We start from the raw sequence: 13467 nt of genomic DNA on the forward strand, positions 1-13467 counted from the left end.
GAGCGAGGCCAGGGATTGAACCAGCATCCTCATGGATACTAGTTGAGTTCTTAACCCACTAAGCCACAACGGGAACTCTCCAGAGCAAGAAGATTTGCTTAGCATATATAAGCAAACTGCAAATTACCACATGAACTTTTCATTAGGGAATTGAAAAATATAAAATTCTACCATATTTGAGCTAAATGTCATTTGCATTTTTTTTTTCTTTTTAGGGCCACAGCTGTGGCATATGGAATTTCCTAGGCTAGGGGTCAAATCACAGCCACAGTCACAGCAACACAGGATCCGAGTCATGTCTGCAACCTACACCACAGCTCATGGCAACTGCAGATCCTTAACCCCCTGAGTGAGGCTGGGATCCATCCCGCACCCTTATGAATACTAGCTGGGTTTGTTATTGCAGAGCCACAATAGGAAACTCCTTTGTCATTTGCTTTTTTTTTGTCTTTTGTCTTTTTAGGGTTGCACTCGCAGCATACGGAGGTTCCCAGGCTAGGGGTCCAAGTGGAGCTGCTGCTGGCCTACTCCAGAGCCACAGCAACGACAGATCCGAGCCGCGTCTGAGACCTACACCAAAGCTCACAGCAATGATGGATCCTTAATCCACTGAGCGAGGTCAGGGATCGAACCCGCAACCTCACGGTTCCTAGTTGGATTCGTGTCTGCTGCACCACGAGGAGAACTCCTCCTGTCATTTGTTTTTAATCTGAAAGAAGATACTTAGCTAGAAAAAGGGCCCCACACTGTTTCAAAAGGCTATAAAGCCACTTCTTATGGGAAATAGAAGAACAGACCAGCAGCAGGTGAAGCTGCTCTGGGCCTTACTGACCTCGATGTGTCTGACTCCCTCAAAGTTAAGAGACTGTAGATCACTGAGCTCCATTGTCTGAGGATCACATCTAATCGTGTTCCTCAATACCAGAGTAATGAAATTATGCTGCTAAAAAGGAACTGTGAGAAACATAATACACAGAAGATGGTATAAAACAAAGAAGGAAAATAAGGACAACTAGGAGCCAGGAAAAACTTGCTGCAGGGTCTTCCCCTTATGATGTCTTTGAATGGACTGGGACAATGAACTTGCATGCCTACTATGTGTGAAGGCAGGACCAAGGCCAGTTTCCTTAGGCTTCAAGCCAGTGTGTTTTCACCATATCAAGTTGTCCCAGATTGGGAGAGTTTAGAAGAAAAAAAGTCATTTTCAAATAATTTCTGAAAACTTCCTAGGGAAAGATACAAAACGTAAAAGTGGTTATATAATCACATTTCATTGAGCCTAATTATGAAAATGACAAAATAGTTTCCATTTCACTTCAAAACAGTATTTAGTATGTCCATGTTCCTAATAGCACTATTCACAAGAGTCAGGGGGTAAACAACAGTTAAAAACACTGAAGTTTTCTGAGCTACTATATTCAAAAATTTGCCAGAGTGCTCAGTCTGACACCTAGTAAGTGTTCAAGAGACGACAGTGCTATTATTATAAGAATGATGAATTGCCTAGTCATCTGTTCAGACTTCATTTCTCACCACCCATAGTAAAAATGGCTATTTTCTCCATGCTGGCTTTGCACTTTCAGATGACTTATTTACTACCCAAGTCTGAGAGAATAGATAGTATTTCCAAAGACCCAAAGAGCAAGAATGAAGGACGCTTCAGCATGCCTTCTCAGTTATTGAGACACAGCAGGAAGTACTGAGGGGAGAGTGTAGAGCAGAAAGACAAAGCAGAAAATTCAATGTACGTGTATGTGTCAGTGTAAGAAAATATGCCAGGAGAATATTAAGATAAAAAAAAGAGTTATGTGAGAAGAAATCATTGAACTTGTAGGGACACACATTAACCTAAGTATATAGCCTTATAACCTTGTATTTTACTATACCTAAAATCAGAGGTCTCACAAATAGTGACAGTATCCAATTCTCCTGATTCTCAAAGCACCCCTTTCCCCAAATGTTTCATTTCAAAGATAAATTCTTTTCAGTGCAGAAAGAACTAGATTGGGCTCTGCCTGAAATTTCCTAAGGTAATTCATTCCCATATTTGACTTAAAGAATTGTCACTCTCTCTTCTGACCTTCTCCCTTCATGATGGACATTTAGAGGAAAAATCCAGAGGCATGTGAAAGCAGAAAGAATATTACAGACCATGTAGCTAAATTTTATAGCATGAGGACAGAAGGACCGATGAACACAAACTTACTTAGCACCAAAATCACAAAGTATGCTAAAGGTAATAGATATAACACAGGAATTACAGCTCTTACATCATCTGCCTAAGAAGTCAGAAGCCATTTCACTAGTACAGGTCATTTTAAAATTCACATCACAGGCATATTCTCTCTTTAGAGCAGGCCTTGGAGGAAGCTCAAAGACTTCCGTTTTAAGCAAACAAACAAAACTAAGAAACACAGCAAAAGTACATTAAAAAATTCTCTGATTTAAGAAAGTTATTAAGGTTTTAACTCCATGATCACCACTATATGGATCAAAAGTTCTAGGTACTAGTTTGAGTCAACACAAACAGATAGGATATATTTTCCATAAACAAGCCATCAAGTTGGCTATGAAGGCAGTACTCACAGCCAAGTGTAAAGGGCTTATTGTTGCTCTATTGTCTGAATCACTCAGCATGTCTGTTCCCGAGGTTTCCATTAACTGAAGGAAAAAAAAAAAAAAAAAAAAGAATTTTAAATGTACTTTTAGATATACCACAGCAGTTATTCCCAGTCCCCTCCCCCAAGTTTAGTATAAACTGATACTTTTTTTTTTGTCTTTTTAGGAACACGCCACAGCATCTGGAGGTTCCCAGGCTAGAGGTCCAACTGGAGCTGCAGCTGCCAGCCTACACCACAGCCAAAACAACGCTGGATCCTTAACCCACTGAGCTAGGCCAGGAATCAAACCCATGTCCTCATGGGTGCTAGTCGGGTTTGTTAACCACTAAGCCATGACGAGAATTCCATAAACTGATACTTGAATACGAATTTAAAAATCCCAAGCCATTTTATTATGAAAACGAAACTGAGCAACTTTACAGTACAGATTATCCTGAAGATGCAGTAAATTCCACAGCCTAAGAGCTCTGAGAGAAGGCTATAAATTTAAAGAGTCTGAGGGAAATGCTACTAAATTACCATCCAGTAAGAACCCACCCCCTCCAAACATGATTTCTGTCACTATCTTTGTTCTGAAGAATGTATAAAACAGGCTTCAGCTCTAGTGAGAGCAAATGAGTAATTATAACACTCTGAATAGTAGGGGGAAAACTAATACTTACAACATCTAAAGGAGTTTCACTTGCAATCTGAAATAAAATTTAAAATAAAAACATTTAGGAGGAAGTAGTCATATAGTAAAGAGATAAATGTTAATTATTCTCTATTTACAAAGGGCTTTGAATTCTATTATAGACTTGTGCTTCCTCTGCCTCCAAAAATTAAGGTTTTAAAATAAACAATTATACAATATAAATAGACTGCAAATCTACATACATGGGTCTAAGACTTTAGTCTAAAGATACTGTAATAACCTAAGGCAATATTATTCCTGTATTAGGGCTCTAAATGATGTACTAAGTATGTTGACCTTTTTTCTATGTATTACGTACCCACCCTCCTTGAATTTTATTTCCCCTTGAAGGGAAGCCATGTTAATATAATTATAAGGTGAGTGAGTCTAAATGAGGAAAGCTTCCCTTTAAGCATATGCTAAACACTTGAGAATCATTTAACTTGTCTTTTCCTTTATGTTTGGTTTGGGAAAGTGGGGGGAATGTTGCATATATTCAGGAATGAGACCACAGTTGAAATAAGAAGTTCCTTTGTGGACGATAAGTCTCCCTTGCAGAGAGATGGTTAAAAGATCGAGCATTTCAGAATTGTTTTACACACACACACACACACAGAACTTTCCTCTCACATTTATTTCTCACTTGTGACATAGTTACAGTCCTTTACAATCTTCTGCAAATCCCTTAAAGGGGCAAGGGAATAAATGCTACATGGGGTGGGGGACTCTAAGGAAAGATTCAAGTAGCCCCCTTCAGAGATCTAATTTCCTCTTTTCTTTGTGAAAGAGAAGGGGGAATGAGAAAAAGCTTAACGAGGCAAGCATGAATTTGAGAGAGAGAGGGATTATAAAAATGCTAAAAAGCAATAGGATTTGTTTCTTGATTCATTTATTCTCATTTTCATTACATTATTAGAATATGAACTCACACTGGTCCTTCCACAAGAATTCAGGCATCTTACCAGCTGAAGACACAGACGGTGACCATACGCAGCTGAATAATGAACTGCATTGTATCCTTGCTTGTCCCGGATCCCTGGATTTGCATCATTTCTTAGTAAGTATTCCAGGCACCTATTACAGTAATACATATTCAAAATTCTAAATCCTGCATTTTAACCAATGATAAAACAGAGACAAACTAAAAACTGGCAATTTTTCTTACACTTGAGTAATGTAAAAATCATAAATATAGCCACACCGCATAAATTTGTCATTTAAATGACATCAATTTTAAGTATCATAAAAATACAAATTAAATGTTCACAAGAGAATCTTCTTTACTCAGTCTGTTGGCAAGCCCGGTATACCTGAAGGCTCTTTTGTACATAGTCACTATCTACAGTACCAGCTGGTCCACTCAGACAATGTTTGATTAGACTGAACTTGTAGTGGCAGTGAGCATTACGATCTCTCCGGAACACATAGTAAGTATGATATCTCATTGGGAAGCTCACGAAAGGATATAAAAATATGTCCTGAAACCAAGGTCAGAATTGAATGATCCTGCATTACAGGCCTGAGAAGTGTGGAAAGTGCAAAAGTGGTATGTGGGTAACAAGAAAGACCTTCCCATGGGAGACACACTTCATTCCTGTGCTATTAAAATATGAGGAAAATAACTTTAAAGTAACTACAACATTCAAAATTTTTTTTTTTTTTTCTTTTTAGGGCTGAACCCATGACACATGGAAGTTCCCAGGCTAGGGGTCGAATCAGAGCTGTAGCTGCTGGCCCACACCAGAACCGAGCCGCATCTGCAACCTACACGACAGCTCACAGCAATGCCGGATCCTCAACCCACTGAGAGAGGTCAGGTATCTAATCTACATCCTCATGGAAACTAGTTGGGTTCGTTACTGCTGAGCCACAATAGTAACTCCTAGGTTCACAATTTGTTATAATTTTGATAAATTTTTGTTACTCTACCAAAAAAGAAAAAAGTACTGAATCAGACATTTAAAAATTTACCTCTAGAGTTAGTTTGATATTAGTGATCTCTGACAAACTGTTTCATCTTTATGGTGAAATGGCTTGTTTTCTTTGTTTTTGGCTGTGCCTGCGGCATGTGGGGCAGAGATCAAATCTGCACCACAGTAGCCACCCAACTTGCTACAGTGAAAACATCAATCCTTAACCTGCTGTGACACAAGAGAACTCCTAAAATAGCTTCTGTTTATTCATTTGGTAGATGGGGGTAGAAATTCAACTAAACAGTCTAAAATCCATTCATGCTAAAATTCTAAGACCATAATTAGTGATAATTGATCTAATATGCAATATGTCTAACTAAATACTAACTCCACTAACAGGGGAGAAAATCTACAGAACTCCTTGGCAGGTTTGCAAAAAGCATACTGAAGTTATATAAAAACAAGTGGAAAGGAACTCTGGAGCAATGTTAAGTGAGCTCTTAGGAGTAACTTTGTCATCAATACATGAGGACCGTTCTTTGAGATGTTAACCCTTATTTCTTTAAGGATGAACTACTTAAAATCCTTTAGATCTCTTAGGAATTACAGAACCTACATGTATCATAGTATGCTCAATGGTAGCAAATGTTTATATATATATATAGTCTTTTTAGGGCCGCACCGCAGCATATAGAGGCTCCCAGGCTAGGAGTCGAATCAGAGCTACAGTTGCCGGCCTACACCACAGCCACAGTAATGCAGGATCTGAGCTGCGTCAGCTACCTACACCACAGCTCATGGCAACGCTGGATTCTTAACCCACTGAGCGAGGCCAGGGATTGAACCCACATCCTCATGGATACTAGTTGGGCTTGTTATCACTGAGCACAATGGGAACTTCCAAATGTTCATCCTTTAAAGTGGGATTTTGATATTTATGCACAGCAAAAATTATTAGTCAAAGATGATGAACTAAATTATCACTACGATAAAACAATGGCAACAACACCCAAATCTGACTCTAAAGGAACAAGTCTGGTATTTTCTGACATTCCTAAACTAGCTCTGAGAACACTCTAGGAAGTGTTTAAGGCAGTATGTAGACTGTACACAGTCTTACTAGGTACCCAGCCCAGAGGTCAATGCTCACTGGGATGGAGAAAAGACCTGCTGGGCTGGGAGAACAGTCTTGCTTCACAGGCACAAATATCTCACCTAAGGGCATATCTTATTAATCTTTAATCAAGTTCCCCACATGTGAACTATAAAACAGAAATAGTTCTCCTTACGGAGACCTGAATATAAGACGGAGTCTATCAGTGGAACAAACTATTTTAAGATAACTTGCTGATACAGGAGTACTGAAATAATTTATTTAGAGAAAGCAAAACAAGTAGGTAAGTTCATGTTTACTTTCTGAAGTAGGAGAGCAACTCTCAAAGCACTATTTACAGTGACTAGTTGCAAGTGCGCAGCATCAAAAAATGTGAAATAATTTAACCATAATACATGCAGTAGTTCTTATTGAATCATGTTACTTAATAGTTTACACTCACATTATGAGATGACTAGTCTCCTATAACAAAACAAAGACTAAGAAATGGTTTATAAAATTATTTCTAGTGCCATGCCTTTTAGATTTTGCTAAGCAACATGAATTTTCATAACTACTTTGAGCATTATCTTTAACAAATGAAAAAAATTACTGACATTCAAGAAAATTAAATTACTTGCTCCCAATCTTTTGGCTAGAATATGACAAAGCAAGGACTAGACCTCAGGTCTTCTCTTCATCAAGTGCTCTTTCTATGCTAGAAAGAACACAGCAGTCGATGAGTTAGGAGTCAATGAGTTAGTGCTACTTAACCTGGGTGCTTATAAAATACTGAACCACAACACTGCTTGACCTTAAAAATCTGGACCTCACTTTTAATTTGCAGATGAGGAGAGAGAGTCAATCCTAGTTCTTTTCCTGCTGTAAGTTAACTCATGCTCATTTTATAAAACTCAGAAAATTAATAAACCAAGATTCTCTACAATCTGTCTCCTCCCACTAAAATAAACTATGTATGCAAAATCTGGTAGAATATTTACGGCTAAATAGCTAAGTAATAAACCATGCTTACTGTTAAATATTTTGCTTTCTTCATTTGTTACGACAAATTAAATTTATTCATCCCAATTAAGCATGTAATTTAAATCAGTGATTTAACTATTTAAATTTCTGCTACTCTTCCCTACCACCCATGAATTACTACTACCTTTTCTGGTACAAGTTCTGACTGATTCAAACCTGTGTGTCCCATGGCTGGTCAGAGCTCTAGGAAAGGGCTACTCAACCCAGGGCAGGGAACATGGTATGGTCACCAGAGGCCCTGAGGCCCTTCCTAACTACTCTCCGCCATCACAGTGAACAACAGTATCTGTTTTTACCAAAAGGAAGGAAAAAAAAAAAAAAAAAAAAGGAAAGAAAAAAGAAAAGAGAGACAGACAGACATTAAGCAGTTTTAAAATTATAGCTAGTGTAATTACAGCTAGGTCAGGTATGGTTCTAAGCAGTTCAGATATTTTATACCTCATACGGCAACGAGTTAGGTCAGACTATCATTTCCACCTCACAGAGGAAATGCACTGAGAGGTTAGTAAGTAACCCGCCCAAGCCCTCCAGCAAGTGGCAGAGCTAGTACCAACCCAACGGTGTCTCACACACATTCACAAAACGAGGCTGCCAAATACAGAGTCATATACAAAAGTCAAGTGTATCTCTCTATTTTACAACAATAGGAAATTTGAGGATTTATCTTGGCAATAAAAACATCAAATACTTGGGAATAAGCCTAAGGATTATAAAAGTTCTAAACTGAAAACCATATGATTCCATATATAAAGTTCAAAACAGATGAAAAACAATGCTATTAGAGCAAAATATGATCCCATTTTTGTGAGGAAAAATCTCCATAAATATATCTATACATCTACAAACACATGTATATACAATTCTATGAACACAGAAAAGGCTATGGACACACACTATGAGGGACATTACATCAGCAAGAGAAACACGTGGGTTAATGGTGGTTTTCAAAGACAAAGCATAAGGAGGATTTCTTCCTTCTATATAACCAGAAAAAACAAACCTGGCCTTCCCTCAGGCACACCACACGGGCATGGGGTGGGTCCTCACCATCGTGCTCAAAGTCAGCCCTCCCTCTCTTCAAATGGCAAAAAGGTTTTAATTTATTAATATTTAGTATATTTAATACGTTTCTTCGTGGAAGCAACTACGTATTTGTTTGCTGAGTCCTTACTGCCTATAGAGAATGGAGGAATCAGGATGCAGGAGGTGGTAAGCAGGATGACTACAACAAGTCAGGAGTGATTTCATGTATTTTTCCAAAATTTACTGAAGGTAAGGGCAGAGGGACACAAGGCAGAGAATTTTAATTACTTCAGTCACTAGAAAACCAACGGCAGAGTGTCAAAATTTCCAAAGTATACACAACTTTCCCTGGGGATGATGACAGGACATTATTAAATAACCATTAAAAAAAAAAATCCAACAAACAACATACTGAATAACAGTAATCTGAAGCCATGGGAAGTTTGTTTATTCTTTTAGAAAACATTTCATTCTTGCTTTAGCGGGAACCTCCTTCTGGGAATTAAATCTTTGGAGTTTAGAAAAATAAACCAACTCTTAATTCTACTATTTAAGCCTCCAAAACAATCACTTACTGAAAGGATGCCTCTGGTATCCTAAAATGGTTACTGTGGTGAATACCTTCCAGAAGGTTCTCAGGGATTTAACAGCGAGTTGATAAACGATGGTATTAGACAAAACCTCTGGGATTATGATACTTTAAAGACAAGAAAGAGGCTTCCAAAACCAGTGCTAGACTCTTTTTATACACATGATCTCAGTTTTCCCCACAATTTTAAGAAGTAGATTTCATTTAATTTTACAGATAAAGAAACTTTTACTTAAAATTACTCACTCAGGCTCAGAGGTTAATAATATGAAGACCCCAAGATTTAAACTGGGTCTTTTGGATAACACATCAGGCTGCTTGTGCAGGTACTGAGAATTAAGTGTTTAAATTATAAATATCTCTACCTATTGCTCTAACAATTTAATTCACTTTAATACTAAATACAATTCTAAAGAAAAAGTAGATTGGTTTAAAATAAAACCACAAATCTCAAAAACTGGGTTGAACACTGTCATCCTTTGTTTCTGTTAAGAATTCAGATTTAGGGAATTCCCGCTGTGGCTCTCAGCGCTAACAAACCCAACTACTTACTATACATGAGGATGCAGACTCAATCCCTGGCCTGGCTCAGCGGGTTAAGGATCTGGCATTGCTGGGGGCTGTGGTTTAGGTCACTGATGAGCTCGCATCCCACACTGCTGTGGCTGTGGTGTAGACTGGCAATTGCAGCTCTGATTCTACCCCTAGCCTGGGAACCTCCATATGCCACAGGTTCAGCCCTAAAAAAGCAAAAAGCAAAAAAAAAGAATTCATATTTAGTGTAACTGTCTAAAGGCTGGAGGGCCAGAGGTAATCTCTGTGTGCTATGACCTCAGTGGAATTCATGTTGATCATGCTGAGCAACACCCAATAAACAGTCCAGGGGAACAGTGGGAGGACTACTGATGCGGTTGATAGTCATTTTAGGTATAACCTACTTTAGGAAAATCTATAAATCAAATCTTAAAATTACAAAATTTATAAATCAGAGAATAATCTACTCATCCAAGTTTACCAAAACATTTTCTGATTTATACTTTTTTTTTTTTTTTTTTTTGTCTTTTTAGGGCTGCACCTCTGGCACATGGAGGTTCCCAGGCTAGAGGCTGATTCAGAGCTGTAGTCACTGGCCTGTGCCTCAGCCACAGCCACAGCTACAAGGGATTCGAGTGATGCCTGTGACCTACACCACAGCTCACAGCAATGTTAGATCCTTAGCCCACTGAGCGCAGCCAGGGATCCTCATGGATACTAATCAGATTTGTTTCTGCTGAGCCACACTGGGAACTCCTGATCTATAGTCTTTATACAGATTTTCTTTAAAGCTCTACTATCCAAAAACATATTTCAAATAATTTAACTTCTCTCAAAATCTATCTACAACCATCCTGGTATACATGAAATTGTAGAAAGGGATATATTCCGCCAAATAGAAAACACATCATCTCTTAGTACCTGAGGGGGACTGGTTCCAAGAGCCCCCTGGAGCCAAAGATCTTGGACCCTCAAATCCCTTATTTAAAAAATGGCTTTGAGCAACGAAACACACAGCCCTCTGAATCTGCAAAGCTGACAGATAGTACATTTCACTAGTGCTTTCAAGATTAGAATTTTAGCCACAAATCCAACATAACAAAGCATTGTTTATAGAAATGGATTTGAAATTATGGAGTTTATAATAAATTAATGTTTGGAAATAATACCATCGAATTATGCTTTTTGTTTTGAAGGTAAAAAAGTAAATGTTAGAAACTAAAGAAATAGTTCCATGTTAAATGCACTTTCCTTAAAGTCTATTTTACACAATCTTTCCCTAGAAAACATTAGTTCTTTTTCCTATGGGTATTTTTACTTTTCACTGGTCCAGACAAATGGGGGCCACAGACACTGACGATCTCATTCTTTATCTCTAACGAATTCATTTTCTTCCAAGTAGGCAATATATTAGGGCACTATAAATAGGTCTGATCAACACTCAGTGAATACTGATTATGAAAGAATTTATAAATCTCTAATTCTTTCTTTTTTCCTTTTCTCTTTTGGGCTGCCTCTAGGCATATAGAGTTCCTGGGCCGGAGAGAAGATCTGCAGTTTCAACCTATGCCACAGCTGTGGCAATGTTGGATCCTCTAACCCACTGTACCAGGCTGGGGATCAAACCTGCATCCTGGTGCGTAGAGATATCGCAGATCCCATCTCATCCCAATGCACCACGTGGGAACTCCCTCTCATTCTCTTATTTCTATTTAGTCATTCTTGGCCTTCGTTTACTCTGTTATCTATCTAATTTACTTATGTAAGCAATATTCAGAACCAACTATATGCCAGATTTTGCCAGTTCAATTATTCCCTATTGGGATACCAATATAAAACGACCCCTTGGGAACATGAAGGAAAATGGTAATCCAATCTGCCCAGTCTTCTGATGACCCTGGCTGCATATCTCTGGAAATGGAAAGCCCTGGAAAGCATACCTTTTTCCCTCTCCCTGTGATACACTCAGGACTGCTGCCTCCAAGAAGTCAGATTGAAAAAACAAGGAGGTGATTGATATTTAGATGTTTTTGGCAGGGAGGATGAGAAGGAACCTTTTTCTTTTTTCTACCTGATTAGTTCTCAGGGCAAGTTGTGGAGAGGCAGGTAGTAGTCACTACGACCAGAAAGTAATTATGAAACCAATTTATTTCCCCACTAAAAGACTCAGGGAAAGATAATCAATAACAAAAAGTACAAAAAAGAAATATAAATTTGCTATAAAACCTGCCCTCTATCCAGAAGGTGCTGGTCTACAGAAACAATAACCACATCACACTTACTTGCCATCTGTGTCTGACGTGGCTGCATAGTGCAGGGGTGTGCACCCTCTTTCATCAAGGTCATTCACACTTGCTCCTGAGCCCACAAGAGCAAACAGGCACTGGTAATTGCAATTGGCAGCAGCATAGTGCAGTGGAGATCTTTCAAACCCAATATAAAAAAAAAGAGAGAGAGAGAGAGGTCAGGGACGCACACCAGTAAACACATGCATATTGATGCAACCAGTTACAGATACTGTATTTACAGTGAGCCTGAGACTGATTTCTGCCATATACTAAGTCTTTCAGTGGGAGGAGAAACTAAGATGGCAGAGAGCCAAACTAAGATGGTAGGAATACAAAATTAGATAGAAATGGTTAAATTATTTCATGGTTCCTAGAGTAACAATTCCACTCTTCTGACTGAATTACAGACAACTTTCATATTCTGCTCTGAAACTTGAAAACTTTCATTTTTGTTTCTCCCAAATGCCATCAACAATCTGGGAAAACTTTCATTTTAACAAAGCTTCCCCTACACTAATAAAAATATTTCATAGGACAGAGGGAGCAGCTTCTGTTCATGTCTCAGTGGAAGAATAAAGGGTTAAGAAAAATATGGAAGCATTAAAAAAATGCTGCTATATCAATTACATGGTTGAGCTACACAGTTAATATCAGATTTCTCAAGCAAGAAATGCATAGTTTTTTTTATTTTTTGCTTCTTTTTAGGGTCGCACCTGTGGCATATGGAGGTTCCCAGGCTAGGGTCCTAACTGGAGCTATAGCTGCCGGCCTATGCCACAGACTACAGCGATGCCAGATCTGATCCATGTCTGCGACCTACACCACAGCTCACGGCAATGCCGGATCCTTAACCCATTGAGCGAGGCCAGATATTGAACCTGCGACCTCATGTTTCCTAGTTGGATTTGTTTCCGCTACGCCATGACGGGAACTCCCCAAAAATGCATTGTTTTGAAGACTGTTCACCACTCTGAAGAGTTAGAGTACTGTTTTAATTTCTAAAGACTAACTATTTGTAGTTTATTTCTTCCCAGTTACTGAAATAAAAAAGAATGTTATTAAATTTAGGAGCTTGTCTTTAGATTACAAAACATAATGATTCCGTGACTTTTCATTTAAAAAAAAAAGTGAAAGTAAATTTAGTCCATGGTATAATTTAGTCTTTGTGGTATAATATTTTTTAAAACATTTACCTGGTGAAACGACAGTAAAGCATTATTTTACTTTATTGGACAACAGTATAGTAATTCTTTTTTTTTTTTTTTTTTTTTTGTCTTTTTGCTATTTCTTTGGGCCGCTCCCGAGGTATATGGAGGTTCCCAGCCTAGGGGTCGAATCGGAGCTGTAGCCACTGAACAACACCAGAGCCACAGCAACGTGGGATCCAAGCCGCATCTGCAACCTACACCACAGCTCACGGCAATGCCGGATTGTCAACCCACTGAGCAAGGGCAGGGACCGAACCTGCAACCTCATGGTTCCTCGTCAGATTCGTTAACCACTGCGCCATGACGGGAACTCCCAGTATAGTAATTCTATTTCTGGAAATGCAATTAACCCTGTATTACTTTTAAGCTTTTAAACTCAGAATGTTTTAGAAGCCCTCTCTTTGTATAGAATGCTCCAAATGCTACAAATTAACTAACGTACGCTAGATTAAAGTTTACTTATAAAAATAAATTATAGCTA

General features: G+C 38.5%; 1 protein-coding gene across 10 annotated transcripts in view; it reads right to left on the reverse strand.

The window, feature by feature from the left end:
- Positions 1 to 13467, reverse strand: part of ANKRD28 (ankyrin repeat domain 28) — a 212889-nt gene that overhangs the window by 21332 nt on the left and 178090 nt on the right. For all 10 annotated transcript variants that reach the window (XM_021068207.1, XM_013981384.2, XM_013981385.2 and 7 more), the window contains 4 exon segments: positions 11773 to 11913; positions 4257 to 4368; positions 3284 to 3310; positions 2587 to 2661 (listed from right to left, as the gene is read on the reverse strand). In XM_021068207.1, coding sequence (XP_020923866.1) covers positions 2587 to 2661; positions 3284 to 3310; positions 4257 to 4368; positions 11773 to 11913 — 355 coding nt within the window.

The sequence above is a fragment of the Sus scrofa genome, chromosome 13, assembly GCF_000003025.6.
Source record: "Sus scrofa isolate TJ Tabasco breed Duroc chromosome 13, Sscrofa11.1, whole genome shotgun sequence".
Classification (NCBI taxonomy): Eukaryota; Metazoa; Chordata; class Mammalia; order Artiodactyla; family Suidae; genus Sus; species Sus scrofa.